Here is a 23040-nt window from a genome sequence, read left to right on the forward strand (position 1 = left end):
GTGTCCAAGGTCAAAGAAGTTGCAGCCTGTGTTCTCCTCTAGGATTCTGATCAATTCCTGTCTCATATTTAAGTCTTTCACCCATTTTGAGTTTATTTCTGTGTATGGTGTAAGAAAGTGGTCCAGTACAAATGTACAAATGTAAAAAATATATATATATATTTTAAAAAAGAAGCAAACCTGATCATATTTACCAGATGCTGACATTTTGGAGCTTTCTTTCATCAGTAGGCTTGGTACATGCAGAGGGAGAAGCCTGCTCAGCTGGCTCACAAACTAAGCTGCCCTTTTAAAAATGCCCCTGCCAGGAGGTTTAGTGTACGGGACTCCAGCCTCCACTGGAGATCTTGGCGTTCCTCTATGAAGTCAGACTGTGCTGCGGGGTGGGGCATAGTGGAGGAAGAAGAATATGGTGTCACCCAGCCCTCTTGTCCCAGAGAGTGCAACTACCGGTCACTGCTTTTCAGGAGGCCCTCTCATAAAAGCGACCAATCTCCTGTGGCCTGGGCTTTCATCAGTTCCCTGCCCTTAAACTGTCTGTTTCTGGGCCATCGGCACACCTGGCACCACAGAGCTCCTATATTTTATCTCTGGCTGGTGGCTGGGATGCAAAATTCCCAAGTTTTAAAGGGCCTGGCAAGGTGCAGGCCACTCCCCAGCCACAGAGGAGAGCCTCGCAGCATGGCCAGCACTGTCCTGTCCCTGAAAAGCAGTTGCACAGTGCATGCATGGAGGCCAGAGTTTACTGTAACACTCAGTGAAAACCTGGAACCAGGTTATCAGCTATGTGCAACTCGGTCCCCCATTCCATCCTGTCCCAGAAAAGCAATCAGAAACAGGCTTGAATCTACTGTGGCAGACACTGGAAATCAGCAGCTGCTTTGTCTGTGATCTGCCTGTGTCTCTGCTCTCTGCTCAGCTCTGCCACAGAAAAGCAGCTACTCGGCATGCACAAAGAGGTTTAAGCCTACTGTGGCTCATGGTGAAAATTTAAGAGGTTTTCTGCCCTTCACACACACATCTGGCCCTGCTGTTGAGCACTGCTCAATGGCTCCTGGCTGGACTTTTGTCCTTGGAGATGCAAAATATGCTCTTTTTTTTTTTTTTCCTTTTCAGCATAACAGAATTCATTGTTTTTGCACCACACCCAGTGCTCCATGCAATACGTGCCCTCCTTAATACCCACCACCTGGCTCACCCAACCTCCCCGCCACCCGCTCCTTCAAAACCCTCAGGTTGTTTTTCAGAGTCCATAGTCTCTCATGGTTCACCTCCCCTTCCAATTTCCCTCAACTCCCTTCTCCTCTTCATCTCCCTATGTCCTCCATATTATTTGTTATGCTCCACAAATAAGTGAAACCATATTAATTGACTCTCCCTGCTTGACTTATTTCACTCAACATAATCTCTTCCAGTCCCATCCATGTTGCTACAAAAGTTGGGTATTCATCCTTTCTAATGCAGGCATAATACTCCATAGTGTATATGGACCACATCTTCCTTATCCATTCGTCCGTTGAAGGGCATCTTGGTTCTTTCCACAGTTTGGCGACCGTGGCCATTGCTGCTATAAACATTGGGGTACAGATGGCCCTTCTTTTCACTACATCTGTATCTTTGGGGTAAATACCCAGTAGTGTAATGGCAGGGTCATAGGGAAGCTCTATTTTTAATTTCTTGAGGAATCTCCACACTGTTCTCCAAAGTGGCTGCATCAACTTGCATTCCCACCAACAGTGTAAGAGGGTTCCCCTTTCTCCACATCCCCTCCAATACATGTTGTTTCTTGTCTTGCTAATTTTGGCCATTCTAACTGGTGTAAGGTGGTATCTCAATGTGGTTTTAATTTGAATCTCCCTGATGGCTAGTGATGATGAACATTTTTTCATGCATCTGATAGCCATTTGTATGTCTTCATTGGAGAAGTGTCTGTTCATATCTTCTGCCCATTTTTTGATATAATTATCAGTTTTGTGTGTGTTGAGTTTGAGGAGTTCTTTATAGATCCTGGATACTTTTGTCTGTACTGTCATTTGCAAATATCTTCTCCCATTCTGTGGGTTGCCTCTTTGTTTTCTTGACTGTTTCCTTTGCTGTGCAGAAGCTTCTGATCTTGATGAAGTCCCAAAAGTTCATTTTCGCTTTTGTTTCCTTTGCCTTTGGAGACATATATTGAAAGAAGTTGCTGTGGCTGATATCAAAGAGGTTACTGCCTATGTTCTCCTCTAGGATTCTGATGGATTTCTGTCTCACATTGAGGTCTTTTATCCATTTCAAGTTTATCTTTGTGTACGATGTAAGAGAATGGTCAAGTTTCATTCTTCTACATATAGCTGCCCAATTTTCCCAGCACCATTTATTGAAGAGACTGTCTTTTTTCCACGGTGTATTTTTTCCTGTTTTGTCGAAGATTATTTGCCCATAGAGTTGAGGGTCCACATCTGGGCTCTCTACTCTGTTCTACTGGTCTATGTGTCTGTTTTTATGCCAGTACCATGCTGTCTTGGTGATTACAGCTTTGTAGTAAAGCTTGAAATCAGGTAACGTGATGCCGCCAGCTTTATTTTTGTTTTTCAACATTTCCTTAGCAATTTGGGGTCTCTTCTGATTCCATACAAATTTTAGGATTATTTGTTCCAGCTCTTTGAAAAATACCAGTGGAATTTTGATCGGAATGGCATTAAAAGTATAGATTGCTCTAGGCAGTACAGACATTTTAACAATGTTTATTCTTCTGATCCAAGAGCATGGAATGGTCTTGCATCTTTCTGTGTCTTCTTCAATTTCTTTCATGAGTGTTCATCAAATGTACTACAGGAGGGGGAACTATCTTTCCCAGGGCGACCCAGGAGATCTCCTCACTGCAGCTTATCCTGAGGTCCCTCTCCTGGGGTCCCTATCTCTCACGTTCTCCCTCTCCCTGACTGTGCTCCACAAAAAGGGTTCCCTTCCCATCACGGCCACGAGGTTTTCCTCTCCAATTCACAGCTCTAAACCTCACATCTACTGCGTTCTCTCCCTCTGCAGAGATTATTTCCTTAATCCTCAGATCATCTTCCTAGTTGTTCACAATAGCTGGATGTTGGTTTAGCTGTGATCAAAACACAAGGCAAACACAGGGTAACCCTACTACTCCACATTCTTAACTACCTCCACACCAGTTACCATGACATCCTTAGTCTCCTTTTATAGCTGAGACACAGGGACTAACATGGATTTAGATAAGAAAATTGATCAAGGCCCCGTGGTCATTAAAGTAGTGGATTGGGGATTAGGGAGATGGCAGATTGGTAGCGTTTGAGTACTAAGTGGCCGCAGACACCACATGCACGAGTAATGAAACCTCCTATTCTCAAATACTATTAGAGAGTCAAAGGGAGTTACTCCAAGAATCACAGCTATGGAACTGTTTGTTTAAAATAACCTTTTGTGAATTAAAATTTGTTTCCACTCTGAAAAAGTAATCTCTTTGTAATCAGAGGTTTCCAAAATGTGTTTCCCACCTTTCCATTGAGTCCTCAGCCTTTTTCAGTTGTATCTAGCATCCCAGCAGCTTAGAATTAAGGGTTGTGGGTACAGGTTCTGATGCAATTCTCTCACTGTTAACACGGGGAGGATATTAGTACCTGCCTCACTGGAGGTTTTAGAGACTAAGAGAGAGAATATACCTCACCCACTAAGCAATAATGTAGCCAACCACACAGTTATAACAGGTACAATTAATTCTAAGAACTTTACATGGACTAACTCCTTAATATGCAAAGTAAACGTATAAGGAAGGATCCTCATTTTACAGACAAGAAAAAGAGTTTAATGAACTTGCCAAACATAGAGAGCTGATATCAGAGCCAGGATTCTAACCCCAAGTTCATGTTCTAAACCATGACACTGTACAGCCCCTGCTATGCCCACAGTGAGGGTTTAATGTTAGCTCTCTAGATAGCTCACTCAAGGCTCACAAGAAGAGGCCTTACTAACTTAATCACCGGATCATCAGAAAGTGAGACTGGTTTCTAGTCTTCCCCACAGCAAAAGAAGACAGCAGGTTTGCTGCTGGGTGGTTGTAAGGACAGAGTCAGTTCACCAAGGCTGGCCTGGAACACCAGCTCTGCAAGCGTCCAGAGTGAGCAGCGTGGGTGGCGGGGCGGGGGGGTACTTCACGCGTTTTCTATGTGACCTTGATCACAGCATTTAACTTGTATTGCTTCAATTTCTCTTCTACAAACCAAGGGTAAAAGACAGAATGACTGGAATGGCTCTGAAATTTCAGGATTCTAGGACACAGTATGAACAAGCATCCCTGTTAAAATGCCAGTGGTGCAACGTGCCAGTGGACTACTCATACTTCATACAGTGATGAAGGCATTCAGAACTCCTTCTTAATATTTATGGTGTACAAGAAAATTGTTCGGGGAGGATGTTTCAGAAAAGGAAACATCCTTTTTCCTTTTCCTTCCTGAAGACAAACATTTTTAAGTGTCATAATTTTTTTTCAAGGATAAATAGTGATTGATGTCCATATTAGTTGTCCTAATTGAATTCAAAAAAAAAAAAAAAATTCCTCTTGGCCAAAAAGGACCTGAGATACTCTGTGCTTCCGAAGGACAAAAATGAATCAGGAATCTCAAGTGAATTCTTCCTAAAGAACAAGACAATTTAATTGGCCATATGTGAAATACCTACTTGGAAAAGTAGTTACAAATAATTTTACTGTGGACTCCCTTCCTTACCATCCATTTGTATATTTGGTGCCATTAGTTTTCCATTTACTGCTGCAAAAAATTACCACAAATTTAGCAGCTTAAAACAACACAAATTCATTGTCGGACAGTTCTGTAGGCCACCAGTTTCACTAAGCTAAGATCACACTGTTGGTAGAGATGCATTCTTTTCCAGAGGCTCTAGGAAGAAGTTTGTTTTTGGTTTTTTCTCTGGCTTCTAGAGGCCACCCTAGTACTTGGCTCCCAGACCCTTCCTCCATCTTCAAAGCTAGCAGCACAGCATCTCTCTGACCCCGCTTCCATCACCACATCTCTTTGATTCTCTTCTACATCCCTCTTCCACTTTAAAGGACCTTGTGATTACACTAGGCCCACCCAAACAACCCAGGAAATCTCCCTGTTTTAAGGTTAGCTGACTGTCAAACATTATATCATTTGCAACTTTAAATCCCCTTTGTCATGTAACCAAACACACTCATGGCTTCCTCAATTAGAATGTGGATATTTCTGGGTGGGGGGGGGGGGAGATGCATTATTCTGCCTACCACCATCACTTCCTTCCCTCTGTTGTACTTCAGATGCAATAAACTCAGGGAAGAATATATATAAATACTTTGTCAAATCAAATAGGAACTGGAAAATAAAGTCACTCCTGTCTTCCCCTCCTTCGCTTCCTTTGAACTACAGGGTATACAGATTCAAAAGTCTAAAGAGGTTCATGTTTACATTGGTCATTATTGCCCATTATTTGCTCACTTGCTCTATAGTATTTACATAGTATTTGACATTTGACAAGATTTTCTTTAACTTTTTTTTGGGTAAATTAATCAGTTTGTTACGTTTTTGTAGTACTTAGGACACAGTGATGTCATCCCAGGCAACAACCCAGCCCCGAATATATGAAACCGTACTCAATCCTTACCCGCCAAACAGCATCATGGCTCCTGGGTTTCAACAACCTGTGGGTTTCATACACCTGGGAAACCAAGCTCAGAGTGGCCAGCCTCCCTTCCTCGGGTCTCCAGGAATCATCACCAACAGTCATCAAGGTCAAGGAAATACACAGGTGGTAAACCCAGCTACAGGAACAGCAATCACAAACTTTAGAGAAGAAGCAAAGATATTAGGGGTAAGTCTACTTACTATGAGAATTTTAATTTTGCTTTTGCAAGGATATATTGTACCTATAAGTAATAGGTGGAGAAAAGTTTATGATCTCATGACCTACATCCAATCATTAAAAAGTTCTGAACGTTAATGGAAACTGTGTCCCTTTAAGGAAGAAATAATTCATCTGCATATAGACTTTACCTGAGTTCAATTTATTTTAGATTCTAGCAAGACTCTAACAGGTGACAAAGTACTCTTCCGAGCAGGATGATTCAGTAACACTGACATTATGGAAACACCGCTACTTCTAGCTTGATCTCACTTCTGCAAAGGACACTTTGGGCACCCTCGATCCCATCTCAGATTAGTTGCAAGCCTGGTATTTGTGTATACAGGTAAATTCACATTAAAATGAACATTGATAGCTGCCTTAAAAACAGAGGCAACTATAAATGAGCAGTCTGGGGGGACTGGGTGGGGAAGAATTCACGGCCATTCCATCTGCTATGCCTTTCACCCAGGGCCTGTGCAGACATTATGACTTAACTGCCATTCTACTTCTACAAAGGGCACTTCAAACCTTCATAATCTTGTTTATGTAAGAATTATAAGACATGCCCTACTTTTAGATGAAGATTCCACCTGCACAGAGAGAACTGTTAGTTTTTGCTGTGCTTTCCAGATACGCCATTCATGCCACTAACAATTCCACCCCACAGTACTGTCTCTTCTGTGTGCAGTTCTAACTTCTCTGCTAGAGCATTCAGTAGGTTATACTGAGTGCCCCTTACGTACCAGAAGCTCATCCAGTCATCTTAGTACTACTTAGTAAGTAAGTACTAAGTACTTACTTACTACTATTTCAGGTTTCACCACTTTAGAAAAGTAAAAATGAGCATTGCACTCTCTAGCCGACAGATCTAGGCTGTGGGCGGGAGGCGGGTGGCCCCTTTGATTCTCCTCCTGGCAGAGAAAGGAAATCCCCCGCTCCCACTGAGCAAAGGGACAAACTGGGACCCCACAAAGCCAACCCCACACAGGTGTTAGGAATACTACAGAGAACAAAACAGGCATGATCACTGCCCTCATCTAGATCAGAATCACAGGCTCAGACTATACACATAAAACAGAACTAAAATACACGATGTGTTAGAAGGTGATAAATGATGTGGACAGAATAAAGTGTAAAAGGGCTGGTTAGTACCAGGCAGTGTCCTTAGAAGATGACATTTGAGCAAAGACATGAAGGGAAGAGCAAGCGACGTGGATACCAGGACGAGAGCTTCCAGGCAAAGTTGGGAGGATCGTTAGAGGAAAATGTGGGTGCTGTGTTTGATGAACAGGGAGGAGGCCAGTAAAGTAGAACAGAATGATGGAGGGAGGTTGTAGCCTCGAGGAGAGCAGAGGAAGGGTGGGGGCCAGCCCCTGTGAGGCTGGAAGACAGAAGTCCTGGCTTGTACTCTAACACTGGAGCATTCTGCCTGGCAACGAAGAGGTACTCAAGAACAGCACTTTAAAGTGACGGATGCCATTTTATTTTTAAAAGTTCCAGCTGGCAGAATACTTCTCCCTAAAGATTGTACACTTATGCTATTAGTAGCTCCCAATCACCACAACAATGCAGGGACTTTAGGTGGTAGGATGGGGAGCATCTGCCTTAATTGATTCAGAACTCAAAGTGGTTCAGTGACCAAAAGTCCAAATTACTGTCTGGCCTGCAGGCAAGTTTGGTAAGTAAATGGTAGAGCCAGCATTATACTAGGAGAAAAGTAAGCCAATACTAATCCGGTATCTGACTGCCATCAAGATGAAGGCAAGGATGAGAATAAGAAGTCTTTGTCCAGATGACTGAATTGCTGCTCTAAGGAAGAACTTGTAACAACTGATTATAATGCCTAATTCAGGAGTTCTTCAACTGAGATCCATGACTGACTTTAGCCTGTGACACCTCTGAAGTCCTGTGCAACAGTGTTGTGTGTGTATGTACAGATATGTAACAAGATTTTGTGTGTCTGTATGAATGTGTGATGAGAGTTTTTCAAGAAGATTCATAGTTTTTATTATTCTCAAAGAAATTCATTACTCAAAGAAAATATTAATCTCTTAGCATTATTTAGGAAGCTGTGATTTTTTCCAACTGTTTCAACTTAATAACTGTATTCAGTAGCAAGTTTAATAACTTAAGTTTAATAAACACAGCAATGTTTGTATTTGCAGTCTTCTTGGACAGATAAGATGTAAGCTTGGGAAGAAACCGATGGTAAATCTGCAGTTAGCTTCTGGCCCAAACTAGAAGCACTTATTTTTCACAAGTATGTTTATTCAGGATGAAATAAGGTGCCCTAAGAGGTACAAAATATATCTCATCTTTGAGAATATGTCTTGGCCAATAAGAAAACATTTGCATGCCTGCAATTAAAAAAAAGAACAGTATAAATTCTTACAAAACCAAGTAATAAGATGTCTAATTTATATAAGATAAAACAGAAATTTAGAAAGAGAAAAGATAGCTGAAATTGACTAATATAATCAAGACAACTTCATGGAAGAGCTGGAGCTGAGCCCGAGGGAAAGCCGTATTTAATAGTTAAAAGTCATGGTTTCTGGAATCAATTTGCTGCCCCTCAGTAATCATATGGACACTGCTATGCTCTGAATGACATCCCAAAAATCCTATGTTGAAATCCTAACCCTAACAATGATAGTATTAGGACATGGGCCTTGAGGAGGTACTTACTAGTAGAAGGTGGAGCTCTCAGGAATGGGCATATGAAAGAGGCTCCTCAGAGATCGTGAGCCCTTCTCCACTATGTGAGGACACAGTGAAGAGGCACCATTAGGAGCTAGGGGGAGGGCCCTCACTAGAAGGCAACCATGCTGGTACTTTGAACTTAGAACCTCCCAGCCTCCGGAACTGTAGCAAAACATTTCTATTGTTTATAAGCTACCCAGAGGGTAGTGTAGTACTTTCTTGTAGCAGCCTGAGAAGACGGAAACAGGCATTTCTGTGTCTCTATCCAGCTGCTGGGAAGATTACATGAAATAATAAATGTGAAGTGTTGAGACTACTCTCAAACATGTAGTTAATGCCCCGTAAACCCCTTGAGACTTCCTTCATGATATTTTCCCCATTACTGGGATCTCCCAAGCAGAGAAGAGGTCTGTCTGAAACAGCCATCAAAGTCACAGTTAAAGCATTTTTTCAGAGAGTCTTTTAGAGGCTCTTCGGGGACACCAATGCATGCTTAATCAGTAGCACCTTCTGAAGAGCTCTCCTTGGCCACCCTTACAAGCCACCCCAAACACCTCAAACGAGGCCCATGAGGTAGGCCCTGTGCCAGTGTATGCCAAAATCTTCATGGCTCACCTCCTGCTGTAAAGGTATGTATGCCTAAAGGACATTTGTGGATCTTGACAGAGGGTACAATAAATAAGCAGCAGCAGCAATGTCAGTAATGTCTCATTAGTGACTGTAAATGAAGAAACAACTTTGAAATGTCTGTTTTCTTTTTTCAGGCAATCCAGATCATGATTGGATTGATGCACATTGGTTTCGGAACTATCTTGGGTTTCATGTACACCACTTATGGATTAGTTTTCGGATTTGCATCCCTTGCTATTATTAGCGGATATCCATTCTGGGGTGGCATCTCTGTGAGTAAGCTGCTACAACACTTATCCATCTCAGTTTATTGAGGACAGCTACCCCTAGCCTATGCGCAACTCATTTTCTGATCAGCCTCACATCTGATCAGCTGAAAAATTGAGAAATAACAGCTCTGTTTGAGTATAAATAAGGGAGAGCTTTTGTTCTCCATTTTAACCTGCGGCTTAAACTCATACCCTCAAGTTTACTCTGATCCAGTAACCAAGAAGCCAAAGTTTTAGTTCCTGATTACATTTAAGATGGAAATGTATGCATTGGGTAGAGAGGGGCAAAAGGAGGTGATGGGGAGCATGATTAAAACTATGCAAGTGATAATGACAAGAGACTGAGCTACGAGTTCACAGACCATCAGCAGAAGGTAAGCTCACAAAAGAATGAGCTCCTTACATGCAAGAAACTAAGGGGAGAAAAAAAGGGAGAAGTCAAATGGACACAATTTCTGAAGATTTCTCCAGAAAAATGGAGAAGTATGAGAGGAATTTTTTGATAGGTAAACTAGATGAATATAAATAGACCAGTCTTTCCTACAAAGAGAGAAGCTCCCAGGACTGAAGAACCCATCTTTCATAAATAAATGTGTCTGTTTCTACAGTTCATCACTACGGGTACTCTCTCTATACTGGCGTCCAAGAAGCTTTCTCCTAGTCTGGTAAGTCAGAATGTTTCTACTTATTAAACTCTTCTGAAGATTCATTTAATTGATTTGGAGAGGAAAACTGAGAAAGTGGATTCAGCAAATGCAAAGGGGAGCACTTTTTCCCAAAACTATTTCTACTGATTGCCTCCATGGTATGCGTGCCTCAGCGTGGTCCACAAAAGTTGCCCCTCGGAAATGCCCCTCTGATTCTTCAATCACAAAAGTGAGAAGTGGTATAGATAAGGTTGTTGAGCTTCTCCCTAAAGGCTACCTGGCTCAGTTGGGTTACACTGAATTAGGGGAAGCCCAAAGCAGAATATAGGAGCCAGGAAATACCCACCTGCCACTTCACTATCAAAGCCTCTATTATTCATTTGCCATTTCTCAGTTCTGCCTTGGTTTGCATTTTTATTTTTTATTTGCACATATCTCCTATTTTTACTCAGATTTGACTTTTGTTTTACAGTATGTTAAATCATCGCTAAAAGCACCAACTGGGTACACAAAAAGAGTTTATAAAAATAATCACTGAGACAGGTCTCTTAATTCTCCTGATCACAGCGCTCCAACTTTTGCAATTTCCTGGTCTACTTCTGAAACGGGAGAAAGAAAATGATTTGCCAAGAAATAGTGACAACTAGAGCAGAGGTGGTTTCAAGATTATACTTACTCCAGCACAAGAGGAAAGAGTGGAAAAATGGGAACACAGAATCATGCTGTTCATGTTCTCCTAGATACCAGAGACTAGACTAGAGGCTAGAGCAGACACTAAACTAGACACTAAACATTAGACTAGAGGCTAGATTAAAAACCAGGCTAAACTAAACTAAATCAGCCTAATCCCAATTAACCACTTCTGTTGTAATAAAAAAAAAAAAAGTAGACCATCCTTCTCTGGACGATTTACGGATCCTTCTGATGTTGTCCCAGCACAGAACGTGTCAGAATCTTCTTGTAGAAACAGGAAAGTTTTGTACTCTACCCTACATTTCTACCCACAAAAGCCTAATGAGTTCCTCATTCTAAATCTGGATTTTTTAATCTAGTCCCTAGAAAGACTTCAGGGTTTTCATCAATTTCTAATGTTATCAGCAAAGATGTTTTTGCATACATACTTTTCCATCTATAAAACTGGATGCTACATAGTATTACATCATATGGTCATTGTAAGACCTTCATGAGATACTGTATTTAAATGATTTAAACATAGCGCCTGTCACAGAAAAATGCTCATTAATGGTTTATTTGTTGTTTTATTACTTTAAAGGGGAAAAATTGTTATTGTGTGTGAGGCTTTTAGGCAACCCCAACAGATGAGCTTCTGCTTTGTATTATTTACATTTTTCTACAGATTTCAGAAGTACACTACATTTAGGCTGCATACATAGTAGTTTTCACGAAAACTCAGAAAGGCAGAGGAAGAAAAGTCATTTCAACTTCAAAAATTTTTTTAAGATTTCAAAGATTAAGAACCATTACATTAACTGTTTCTTACTTATTCAATTTTTTTCTCCTATATGATTTGTTTTTCCTGTCATCTCCATTAGATCAAAAGCAGCTTAGGAATGAACATTGTCAGTACTTTCTTTGCCTTCATTGGAGTGATTCTGCTGCTGGTGGATGTGAGCATCAATGGCCTACCCAACCAAGACTACTGGGCAGTTGTAAGTATCCCATCATCTACCATGTGCCTCCCCTACACTCTCACACAGAGGGTCCATTTTTTTTTACCTCTCATGACTGTATAGTAGCCCTAGTGGAAAATCCCTTTTTCTATTCCAGCCCTATTCCTGATAGTGTGATCTCTAGGACTGCAGAAAAAGTGGGAGAGCTATCTCTACAGATGAACTAGGGCAGAAAGGACATCCTTTATTGGTCTCACTGTTAATCACATGAACAATGGGGGACAACACCTAAGGACACTTAAAGATACCCAGATAGAATTTTCCAAAAATTTTAAACTCTATGTAAATAAGATAGTCAAGTTATTGCATAGTTTTATTTTAGAGTAAGTATGGGATGAGGGGCAACTGGCTACAACAAGGACATTTCACTTTTATTAGAGAAACTCAAAGAATGAAGCAACTTCAAAATGAAACACGTGCCTCTCAATGTTCTCAAGACAGAACTGTCCATTCATAATCACATTAGACAAAGCATAGACTCTGACAATTACCCCAAGAGTGGAGAAAGTGTACAGAAGCACTTATAAGAGGGCAAGAATATGAGGCAACTTCTTGGTAAGTAAGAAGGAAAGAAGCAAGAACACAAAATTTATCCTCTATAATACCAAACCAAGAAACAAAAATTACTCAAAAACTACCTTTTAAATTAGCATCCAAGTAAAAAACCAAATTAGTCTGCTGTGTCTCGAGGTGGCAGAAGAAAGTACATCGCCTAATCCTGTCTTCTATTCCCCAGAAACAAAACTAAGAAAAGCAGGACACCAAAAAATATGGACAAGTCTCACTAAGGCTCTCCAAGCTGAGCTAAGAAGACTTAGGCAGAAAGCAGCCAGTTCTAAGAAAGTATAAAGCAGGGGCATCTGGGTGGCTTAGTTAAGCGTCTGACTTTGGCTCAGGTCATGATCTCAGGATCCTAGGACTGAGCTCTGCATCCAGCTCACCACCCAACCAGGAGTCTGCTTGTCCCTCTTCCTCTCCCTTCCCTCTGCTCATGCACTCACTCACTCTAATAAATAAAATCTTTAAAAAAACAAAAAAGAAAGTATAAAGCAAATCCTGAATGGCAAAAGCCCTTGTGTAGCACCCCAGTACCTCAAGAAAAGTAGAGCACCAAAATTAACATCTTTCAGTACCCCCTTGATAACATGGAGAAATTATCAGAAATCCATAGGAACAGAATATACCTCTGGTCTTGTAGCAGGTCTTAGTATAGACATTTCTCAAAAGAAAGAGAAAGCGAAGTCTACATCCAATAGCAAGAATTGTGCTCAGTGCCAGCTAAGTCATCTCTTTCATTGCTACAGCTGCATGGTTAGCATTCAGTAAAATGAACATAAAACAGTATCTGCCTCTGAAATTGAAACTGGAAACAAGAAAGACAAAATCAATGTAGTTAAGTAGAAACACAATCAAGGAAAACTTTCCTATACCATATCCAAACAAAAGTAAAGCCTGTATATAGTTGTTCACTTTAAGAACGAGAAAATTGAAAAAAAAAAAAAATGGTAGGCAAACTATCCAAATACCTTAGAGTGACTAAAGGAAGAAATGAAAGGATAAAGAGAAGGGAAAAGGAAAGAATATTTAAGATTCCCATGGGTCAGCAGAAACACTCAGATGCCTATTATTATTATGAAAAAAAGATGCAATTCAGCTGATTGGAATAAAAGACATGTCAGATGATAAAATGGATGCAAACACATGTGCTTTCCTTTTTCCTCACAAAATGTGCCCTGGTTTGATGGGAATGTGAGTCACATAAATCAGGAATACACTGAGTTTCCTCATTATCATGGTTAGATTCCTTACCTGTCTGAAAAGCCACACCCTCAAATTTTAGCTCAAATTCTTGTCCTATGAAACAGTGACTCTAGTCTGTGATTACCACATGTCCCAGACACAGCACTTGGGTTTCAGGAACTGGTATTCAATTCAATTCTAAGTACACATTTTTCAATTTAACACAGAGACAACAAAAGGAAATTCCAAGTAGCAGGACAAACCATGTTATACCATAGCATGTCAGTGGTACAGATTTTTAAAAATGGAAGAAATATTATCCAATTATCTATAGAAGACTCCCCATGAGCATTTTATACTATTGAAAAGCATTAATAAGAAAACAAAATGACAGAAGGAAATAAAAGAACACTGCAGTATTACAGAAATCAACTGAGTACTTCAAACCACTGTTACAGATCTAGTAAAGAAACCACACACAGCAAGAGATAGAATGGACTCAGGTAAAAATGGTAGAGAGAAAAACTGTAGTCACAGTCTTCACAGAAGAAAATGACAAATATATTAAATAACTAGAGAGAAAATGATAAACATGGAAGACAGGCAAGTTTCATCCAACATAATAAGTGGTTTCCCTGAGTTAGAGAATCCAACAAATGGTACAGAAAAAATGTATACTTTTTCAGTATTATTCCGGTAATTTTCAGTATTATTCCAGTAATACTGAAAAGATCCTGAAATAAGAGAATAACTGAACTTGTACATTGAAAGAGAATAACCTATACTGGGAGAAAGACATGTAAAATAATGGAGATAAATGACATAGGTATAGATATAGACCGTTGTTATGATAGAAAGTACAACAAAGAGTTCTTTAAGATTTTAGGGAGAAAAATCCAATACCTATGACCTGGAAAAAAAATCAGTATGATTCAGTCCCCACCACAGCAACATTCAATGGGGGAAAATAATGAAGCAATGTCATAAAGTTTTGATGAACAGAAACTGTGACTCAAGAATAACACACCCAATAAAATTCTTGTACAAGCATAAAAGCAAAAACAAGATACTCTCAGTAAACAATGATAACACACTGGTGCTTAAAAAAAAAAAGAATATTACACCATATAGGAGGTAAGTTAAATCAAGATTCAGAAAGGCAGGAAGAAACTATGTAAAGAGATAAGTGAACACAAGACCATTTAAATATTCATCTAAGACTATAAGACTGAACAACTGGAAAAATGACAGCTATAGAAGTGAATATAAAGTTTTTAATGTTCACCCAGCACCCTCCACCAAAAAACATGAAAAACCACAAAAACACCAAAAACTGGGATGTAAAGAGAGGGAAGAAAAGAGAGATGTCGAATGAGAGTGCCACTTGCCTCATTTTTCATAGCAATCACTTCATACTGCCTAAAAATGGAAACTTGGTTTAAAATTACTTCAGCTTCTTCATGGACTCCTTAACTTTTAACTCTGGCAGACTTAATTTACCTATTTCTATTCTTTCAAAGATCAAGTAATACTTTTGCTCCAAAATAGCAAGTACAAAGCCATTCCATTCTTCAAGAACAATGTTTCTATCTCTTGCTTTCTCTCATCCCCTCTCTCATTCTGCTTCCTCTCTTGCCGTCACTCCATGCATCCATTTCTCTATCTGCCTTTCGGCCTCTATGTAGAGACTGGGAATAATAGACAACAAATTTCAATTTTGCTTATTTCTAGGCAGTGACATTAGGGATGACTTTTTTTTTTTTAAGATTTTATTTATTTGACAGACAGAGATCACAAGTAGGCAGAAAGGCAGGCAGAGAGAGAGGAGGAAGCAAGCTCCCCGCTGAGCCGAGAGCCTGATGCCAGGCTCCATCCCAGTACCCTGGGATCATGACCTGAGCCGAAGTCAAAGGCTTTAACCCACTGAGCCACCCAGGCGCCCCTAGGGAAGACTGTTTTCTATATAGCTTGATTTTTTTAAATAAGTAGGTAACATTTTTACATTTTTATAAAAACAAGAAAGCCATCACAAAGGAAAAAAAGGTACTTCCTTTATAATGTTTCTAAATAGTCTGGTGGAGAAAAAGAAATTCTTCTGACATTTTAAAGAAAATTCAAAATTAATTCACATTCCCTGAAATAAGCATTTGATGATAATAGAGAAACAATCATGGAGTAAGTTGAGCAGGAGAATTGCACATTTGATGAGTCAAAAACTTTGTGAAGCTTGTGTGAAGACTTCTTGATTAATCAAAATTTTGGTATGTTTTTCCGTGATTTCAGCTTTCTGGGAAAGGAATTGCAGCCATGCTGATTATCTTCTCTCTCTTGGAATTCTGCACAAATTTTACTACAGCCTATTTTGCCAAACGAGCAATCACCAAAACCAACAGGGTGAGCCGGGCCTCTTCTCTGTAAAATACTCTGAGTATGATGTGCTGGGGAAATACAGACAAGTGTCAGCCAAGTCCCACTGCAGGTTAACAAGAGTGCACTTTGTCCTTGAGTCATGGGGTGGGGACGGGGTGGAGCACGGGACGGAATAGGATTATAGTAATAATACTGCTTGTTTTGTTCATTCCAGCCTGTCCTGGTTATTCCCAACGAGTATACAGTCAGTCCCTTGGAACCAAGGGTTTTCTCAGCTCCTCCCAGAAATGATGACCACCTCACTCATGCCACTTAACACAACAAGGAGAGGCACCTGGGTGGTGCAATCGGTTGAGCATCTGACTCTTGGTTTCCACTTGGGTTTTGATCCTGGGATGGAGCCTCATGTCAGGCTTCACACTCAGTGCAGAGTCAACTTCAGATTCTCTCTCCCTCTCCTTCTACCCTTCCCACTCTTGTGCACACACGCATCCCCTCCACCTAAAAAAAATTTTAAAAATCATATGAAAGAATTTGGCTAAAAACAAAAAAAAGCAGCAAGCAATCTCATGAACTTAAACTGCTCTGCAGGAACTTAAGAAGCTGGTCTCTGCTGTCCACGATGATTGCTCATCTTTCAAGACTGTGTTTAAGATTTTTCTTAGTCATTAATGATAACTGCATGTATTTCCCTGCCACATGTATATACCACTACCACGCTGGGGAAATGGATGACCAGAAGATTGAAAATGGCTCACAGTATTTTGTACATTGATTTCATCAAACCCTGCCTCCTGGATAGCTACAAAGCTTTGCTATTTACAGAGTATTTTTCATGTTCATTAAACTCATTCACAAGGGGACAAGAGCAGGCCAAGGATGGTACACTGGGGGAGTTTTATCCAGATTATGGCTGTTTTGTTTCTGAAATGGGAAAAAAACATGGGCATGTTTAAAAGCCAATGGGAACAATCCAGATACACTAGAAAGCTACTGAATATAGGAGAGAAAAGGGATGATTGCAGTCTAAGTATCAAGAAATCAAAAGTGTACATGGAAGGCATGGCCTAAGTCATGAGGAAGGGTGGTTTATCTGCATGAAAGAAAGGAGGATGTCATGTTGCCTATATCAATAGGTTTGCAGAGATGGTACGGAGTATGTAGGAGGCTCCATTATGATGGCTCGTGTCATCCCCATCAAAGCAGAAGTGAGGTCATGCCCAAGGTGGGGGCCATGTGTAGAATGAGAATATTGAACAGAAAGGGTAGTTTTGGATAAGCCATGGAAATAGAGAATAAACTGATCAGAGAAACAGATGAGGACTGCCAGGCTGTACCAAGGGCACATTTAAAGAAGTGGTCACACATTTATAGCACAAACAAACTGATTGCTTTGGCAAGACTTGGTCGCTCAGATGTGAATCCAGATACAGGGCCAATTTGGTTTTGTCCAGGATTAGGGTTTTGCAAGAGGGGATGATAAAATGCCAAAGGGGCAAAAAAGCGTGGGATATCGTCAGAAGTATTACTGCCATGATGGACTATGAGTCTAAACTGGATTAAGAAGAGAAGGGAAAAAAGTACAGATAGGTTGGTCAAATATTGTTATCTGCCTTTCTCCACAGAGCTGTTGGAAAGATCAAATAAGACAATATTATGTGAAAACAGTTTGGAAACAGCAAAGTAGTACCCATTTTTGAAGCTTGAGAGTTATTTTTAAAAGCCAAATGGGACAAAACAGATAGGGAAAGAATAGGTAGAGAAATCAAAATCAAGGAAGAAGCAGATGAGAAGAATGGAATTCCTGTATCTGGGAAAGCAGATGTATTATGTGAATGTTACATAGGTGAATGTTACACAGTTCCAAATTTCCTCCTCTGCCTGGGTCCCAACTGTTTAGCAGCTTGGGTGATGAGGAATGCTGTGTCCTTCACCACGAAGCTTGGCAGCTAAGTGAAAGTAAAGACATATGCTCTACGGTCTGAGGGTCTAGGAACTAAATAGTGCTCCCAAAATGGCTGTAGGAGTAGCATACTATAAATCCACATAAATGACTTAAAAAGTAAAACTTGCTTTATTGAAGAGAAGCATTTCTAGCAAAGTTGATTTTTAAAATAAATTTCCATCGAACACATTCTAGTTTTCACTTTACTTTAGTAGTAGTACTAATGGTAACAGCAAATATTTAGCCCACTCTATGTGCTAGGCACACCCCTAAACACTTATATAAATTAATACACTTAGTGCTCACAACATCTCTGTGAAACAAGTACTATAATCAGCATCCTTTCCAGATGAGAAAACTAAAGCAGAGAGATTAAATCTTGTCATTAGGATGAGCTGTTAGCAAAGATTGAAGGATGAATTTGAACCCAGGCAGTCCAGCTCCCAAGTTCAGGCAGTGCTCCTAACCATTACTCCCACTCTTCTTATTGTCTGGGATATAAGCAGAGATTTGTAGCTCCAAAACAAGAAAACAAACAAACATGTTTCTCTACAGTAAACCTGTGGTAAATGTGGAAGGAACTACCCAACTCTCTGATGGGTGAAAAGGGGTTTAGTAATATAATACCATTACTTTCAGCACTTGCCATCTGAAAGTTACCCCATGACTTTTAATCTCACCTGAGAGTCCCTTAACTCAATATCTAGAGTGTCAATCGATTTTCCCCCAACACCTCTTTCGGCTAGAGAGTTAAAAGATGCTAATAGATTTGGGTTTCAACCACCCAAGATTATATTTTAAGTTGAGGCTTCTTACACTGTAAAAAACAAGACTGCCTACCTTTACAATTTTAACTATGCTGTAAGCATAATATTCTTATGTAGTAGATTCATTTCAAACAATGTAATCATGTTTTTATGAAACTGGGGAAAGTATTCATTCATTGACTAATCAAAATTAATTTAGTGCCTACTCTACAGGGCACTGTTCTGTGTGCTTGAGAAAAACAAAAATTCCATTCCTTGGATACTTATGTCATCTAAGTGTTAGACTTCCTGTGAAAAATAAAATTAGACTTTCATTTTAAGTTAAATCTTCTAAGCTTTCTAAAAATGCACTTGTGACCTAAGACCTAAGAAAGTGACTAGAGTAGAAATACTACACTCCAGCACAGAAGTCATGTGTTTATTACTAATACTAATACTAAATTACTTAAAATACTGATCCTAAATTATTGAAGGCTTTATGGATTTTCATTCTGGATTATCTAAAAACTTACTCATTTATTCATTCATTTGCTCAAAAAAATATATTACTACTTCATGACCAAACACTGTGCTAAGCCATTACCTAAAATTAAGGTTTTACATACTTTTTAATTAGAGTAATATAAAACAGGATAGAGCAGGCTTTATCTTAATGCAGTATACATAAGTTTTTTTCACATAAAAGTAATAAATGTTGGGTTTGAGTACCAACTCCTCACTCAAGAAATATAACTGAAAACCCAAGCGCATCCTGTATTTAGTGTCTTCCTTCTTCAGAAAAACACGGGTTATTATTAGATTTCCAGGGCTCCAGACCATCAACCAACTCTAAATTCTAAGAGTTAGGTCAAGATCTCATGAAGTACATGGGTTCAGAGTTATCTTTCCAGAATCTACAAACACATCATAGATACAGACATATCATTGATTCATGCCTGGCCTACACTTTTCTGAAAGTTTTTTCCAGAGTATATTTTGCATTTGTTAAATCCCTTTAAAAATCAGTCACAACTGTCCCCTTGTCCCATGGAGCAGATGCTGGCCAAACTCATCCTAAATTTGGGTGACTGGGAGGGAGGTGCCAAGGGTATCCAAGCCTCTATTTGTAGGAGTGATCTGAATCAGGGAAAGATCCTGCAGGAAGCTTTGAGTTCAAGTATCCAAAGCTCAAACCGAAAGAGCAGAACATGGAGTCTAGTTCCGTGCCTGGTCAAACCAGGCTTGATCCCCATGGAGAAAGGGGCATTCTCATTTGCACATGGATTATGATGAGGATCCTGCTCTGTGAGGAGGAGTGAAGAAAATACAAGGCTGCTGGACCCCCAGGGCCTTGGAGCTTGGGAAGCATTGGGGGACAGCACCTAGGGCAAAGCAGCCTTCTTGAAAAAGGCAGCTGCATGGCCTGGGAAAACAAAGATGCAGACGGAAAGTGGCTGCTGTGATACAGAACAATGTGAAAATTCCAGGGACACCCAGAAATACTCTGGAAGTGGGGATTTGCAGGGAACCAAGGGGTACTTGAGCAGATCAGGGGCAAGCCAGACAAATGTGGCCACATTGCCAGTGTGTCTTAATTCCCACAGGATGGAGAGGACTTGGACATCAGCATTTTCTTAAAACTGGCTAATTTTTGCCATTCTCCCTTCATTTTCCAAATAAAACAAACAAAGCCTTCCTCTCTCCCGACTTCCTTCTTCTGGACAAGGCAATTTATATTTTTGCAATGTTCACTCTTCTCCCCAAACCCACCTCTACTCCACTCCTCAGTTCCCTGACTTCACTCAAAAACTGAATATCCCTTGCCCCATGATGACCGTGACTATGGGTACCTGGCTCAGGAGGATGTTTGCTTCTCCCTTGTCCTTTGCCCCTCTCCACCAGCAGGTACTTATTATTTACAAGTAATAAATGCTGGGTTTGAGTACAAAGACTTCACTCAAGAAATATAAATATTTCTCTCTCAAATAAGTAAAATCTTTAAAAATAATAATAAATAATAATAAAATAAAAATGGACATATCCCTTTACTCCGTTCTACCAGCTGGCTCACCTGTCCTCAGTAGGTTCCACCAATCTCTTTCTCCACTCATGGACCCTACCCAGTTTAAACCTCACTCGCAATTTGACTTTGTTTTCACAATACCTGCCACTCACCTAAGAACTTAGCAACACTTATAATCTGGTACAGACTTTTTGGCCAAATATCGCTTCATATAGTCAGAGAATGCTAGCTGCAATGTCTAGTTCTGTTGGTCTCAGCCTACTGATAGTGATGCTATTGACCTGAGTGTCTTAAGGCCCTCACCTGAGCCCTACAACTCATAGTGGCCCCCAGAGATGTGCCTCCTATGGAACAAGTGATGTGGCTGGACTGACCCTTGTGGTTCTTACTGTTAACCATCAGGAAACTTAGAAGGACAAGACTTACTACTCACAAGTAAGTCCTGTAGCAAGGGAGAGGAACAGAGAGAAAGTACAAACCCGGGGTTCCGCCTTTATTAAGGTTGAAGGTAGTGTACCTACAGTTTCTTGGGTTCGCTCTTTATGGGTGAATTTAAGACCTAAGAGCAGGAATTAGGGCACAGGAAGGGAAATCACTAATTCAAGTGATTAGTTATCTATGTTAACCACAGAGAACTTTCTAAAAGGGAAACTTTGGAGGTGGAGTGGCCCATTTTTTCTCTAGTTGTTTTGTTAGTAGCTGTGTAATACAGATGGCAATTCATTTATTTGAGAGGACTGTCTTTGAAATGGATGTACTGGCAATCAAAAGCTTAATGACTGCAAAATTGGGTGAACATGTGCCCCTGAGCCTGGCATTCTGGCCCCAGAAACATCGTGCCTTAGCTGAGAAGATGAAGCAACTTGAGGAATTCTTGAAGGCGTGTGCATCAGAGCCCCCGACTCCAATGCATCCTGTTGCATAAGTATTTTCAGGAGCATCAAGGACTTACACTGTAAGTCAGAAGAGAAAACAAAAGTCCAAGAGTAGTATGATGGAGTGCACACAGCCAGAACTAGTGCTGAGAACCATGCCCAGGCCTCGTAATTTCACCAGCAGTATTCCTTACACAATTCTGCGACGGTCATACAGCACAGCTCTTCCTGAAGGAGGCCAAAGAAAGCAAAGGGGTACAGGTTCTGGAGCTAGACTGCTGGAATCAGAACCCCAACTTGCACATTTATAAGCCGTGTGACTATGAACAAGATCCCTAACCTCCCCAAGGGTCCGTATTTTCACCAGTTCAAGTATTAACAATGGTGCAGTTTAAATAAGATAAGCCAATGTGTGAAAGCAGCTACACAAGGAGGCCATTAGACCAGAGTGGCTCTAAGGCCTTGAGAGCCTACATGAGCAAACTGAAACCAAAGCCAGAATCAATGTACCCCAGCCCGAGAAAATTAAGAACAACCAACCACAGCGCTCAAGAAAGGCAGCTGTCTAAACTATAATTTCCTTGCTTTGCTTCCACATCTTCTAGAAAGAAACCTTTCCCCTAGAGCCTGCTCATGAGCTGCTCCCAACCATTCTCAGTTTGAATCAATGTTTGCTCAAACCCCTCATCGACGACATCGGACCCTTCTGTATCTGCCCGCTGCTACCGCTACTTCTTTACACATCTTTTCACACACGTTGTTTTAGGGACTCTGCACATCAAATAGAAAACTGATACCAGGTCTAACCTGAAACGCTGACTCACCTCAGCAGGTGGAGGAAAAGTCATTCTGATGTCTTGCCAACTAGTCTCTTCATTCATTTCCTTCTTTGGCTCCTTACGTTTAAAAAACAAAAAGGGCAGAGTATAGTCATGGACTCAGATACCTTTTTCAATATTTACACCTCCTAAAAGGCAACTGCACTACAGTTTTCCTCTGAGGACAGAGAAGGTGAAGGACCGACTTTTCATCAGTGACCCTGGCGAATGCACCAGAAGGGCCAACATCACAAACGGGCACTTGAAGAAGCCATTTTTCTAGACGCCAAGTGGTAGTTCTCACGTGAGTCTGACCACGTGGTCCGAAAAGCCCTAGTGAGTCTGCGCACACGCCCCCCCCCCACCACGTATCGGGCGTGGGGTGCGCAGGCGCACGAAGACAGTGCCTCAGCTGCTGCCTGCCGTTGGAGGCCCGCGTGGCCTGAGGAGCCTGAGGGCCTGCTGGGTCCTGGGCTCCTTGAACCTTCAGTGATGCTTGCCAGGCAGTGTCTGGTGACCTGGCCCTGAGGACACTACCCTGGAGATCTGCCTCTTGATCCGGGCCTGGGCACTGGCAGAAGGACCTGGACGGGGTGCCGGAGGAGGTCTCCTGGGCGAGAGGACCATCCAGCGCGGGGACTCCGCCCCCTGAGCCTGAGCCTGGACCTGGACCTGGACCTGAAAGGGCATAACTCGATCCTTA

General features: G+C 40.9%; 1 protein-coding gene across 1 annotated transcript; it reads left to right on the forward strand.

Annotated features, from left to right (window-relative positions):
- The first annotated feature begins 5586 nt into the window (after positions 1 to 5586).
- On the forward strand, positions 5587 to 16246 carry LOC116880591 (membrane-spanning 4-domains subfamily A member 12-like). Its single transcript, XM_032879901.1, has 6 exons — positions 5587 to 5850; positions 9348 to 9485; positions 10091 to 10147; positions 11683 to 11799; positions 15844 to 15954; positions 16145 to 16246. The coding sequence occupies exons 1-6, from the start codon at positions 5587 to 5589 to the stop codon at positions 16244 to 16246; spliced, it is 789 nt and encodes a 262-aa protein (XP_032735792.1).
- The last annotated feature ends 6794 nt before the right edge of the window (positions 16247 to 23040 follow it).

This window comes from Lontra canadensis, unplaced genomic scaffold, assembly GCF_010015895.1.
Source record: "Lontra canadensis isolate GAN:19392208 unplaced genomic scaffold, GSC_riverotter_1.0 scaffold66, whole genome shotgun sequence".
NCBI lineage: Eukaryota > Metazoa > Chordata > Mammalia > Carnivora > Mustelidae > Lontra > Lontra canadensis.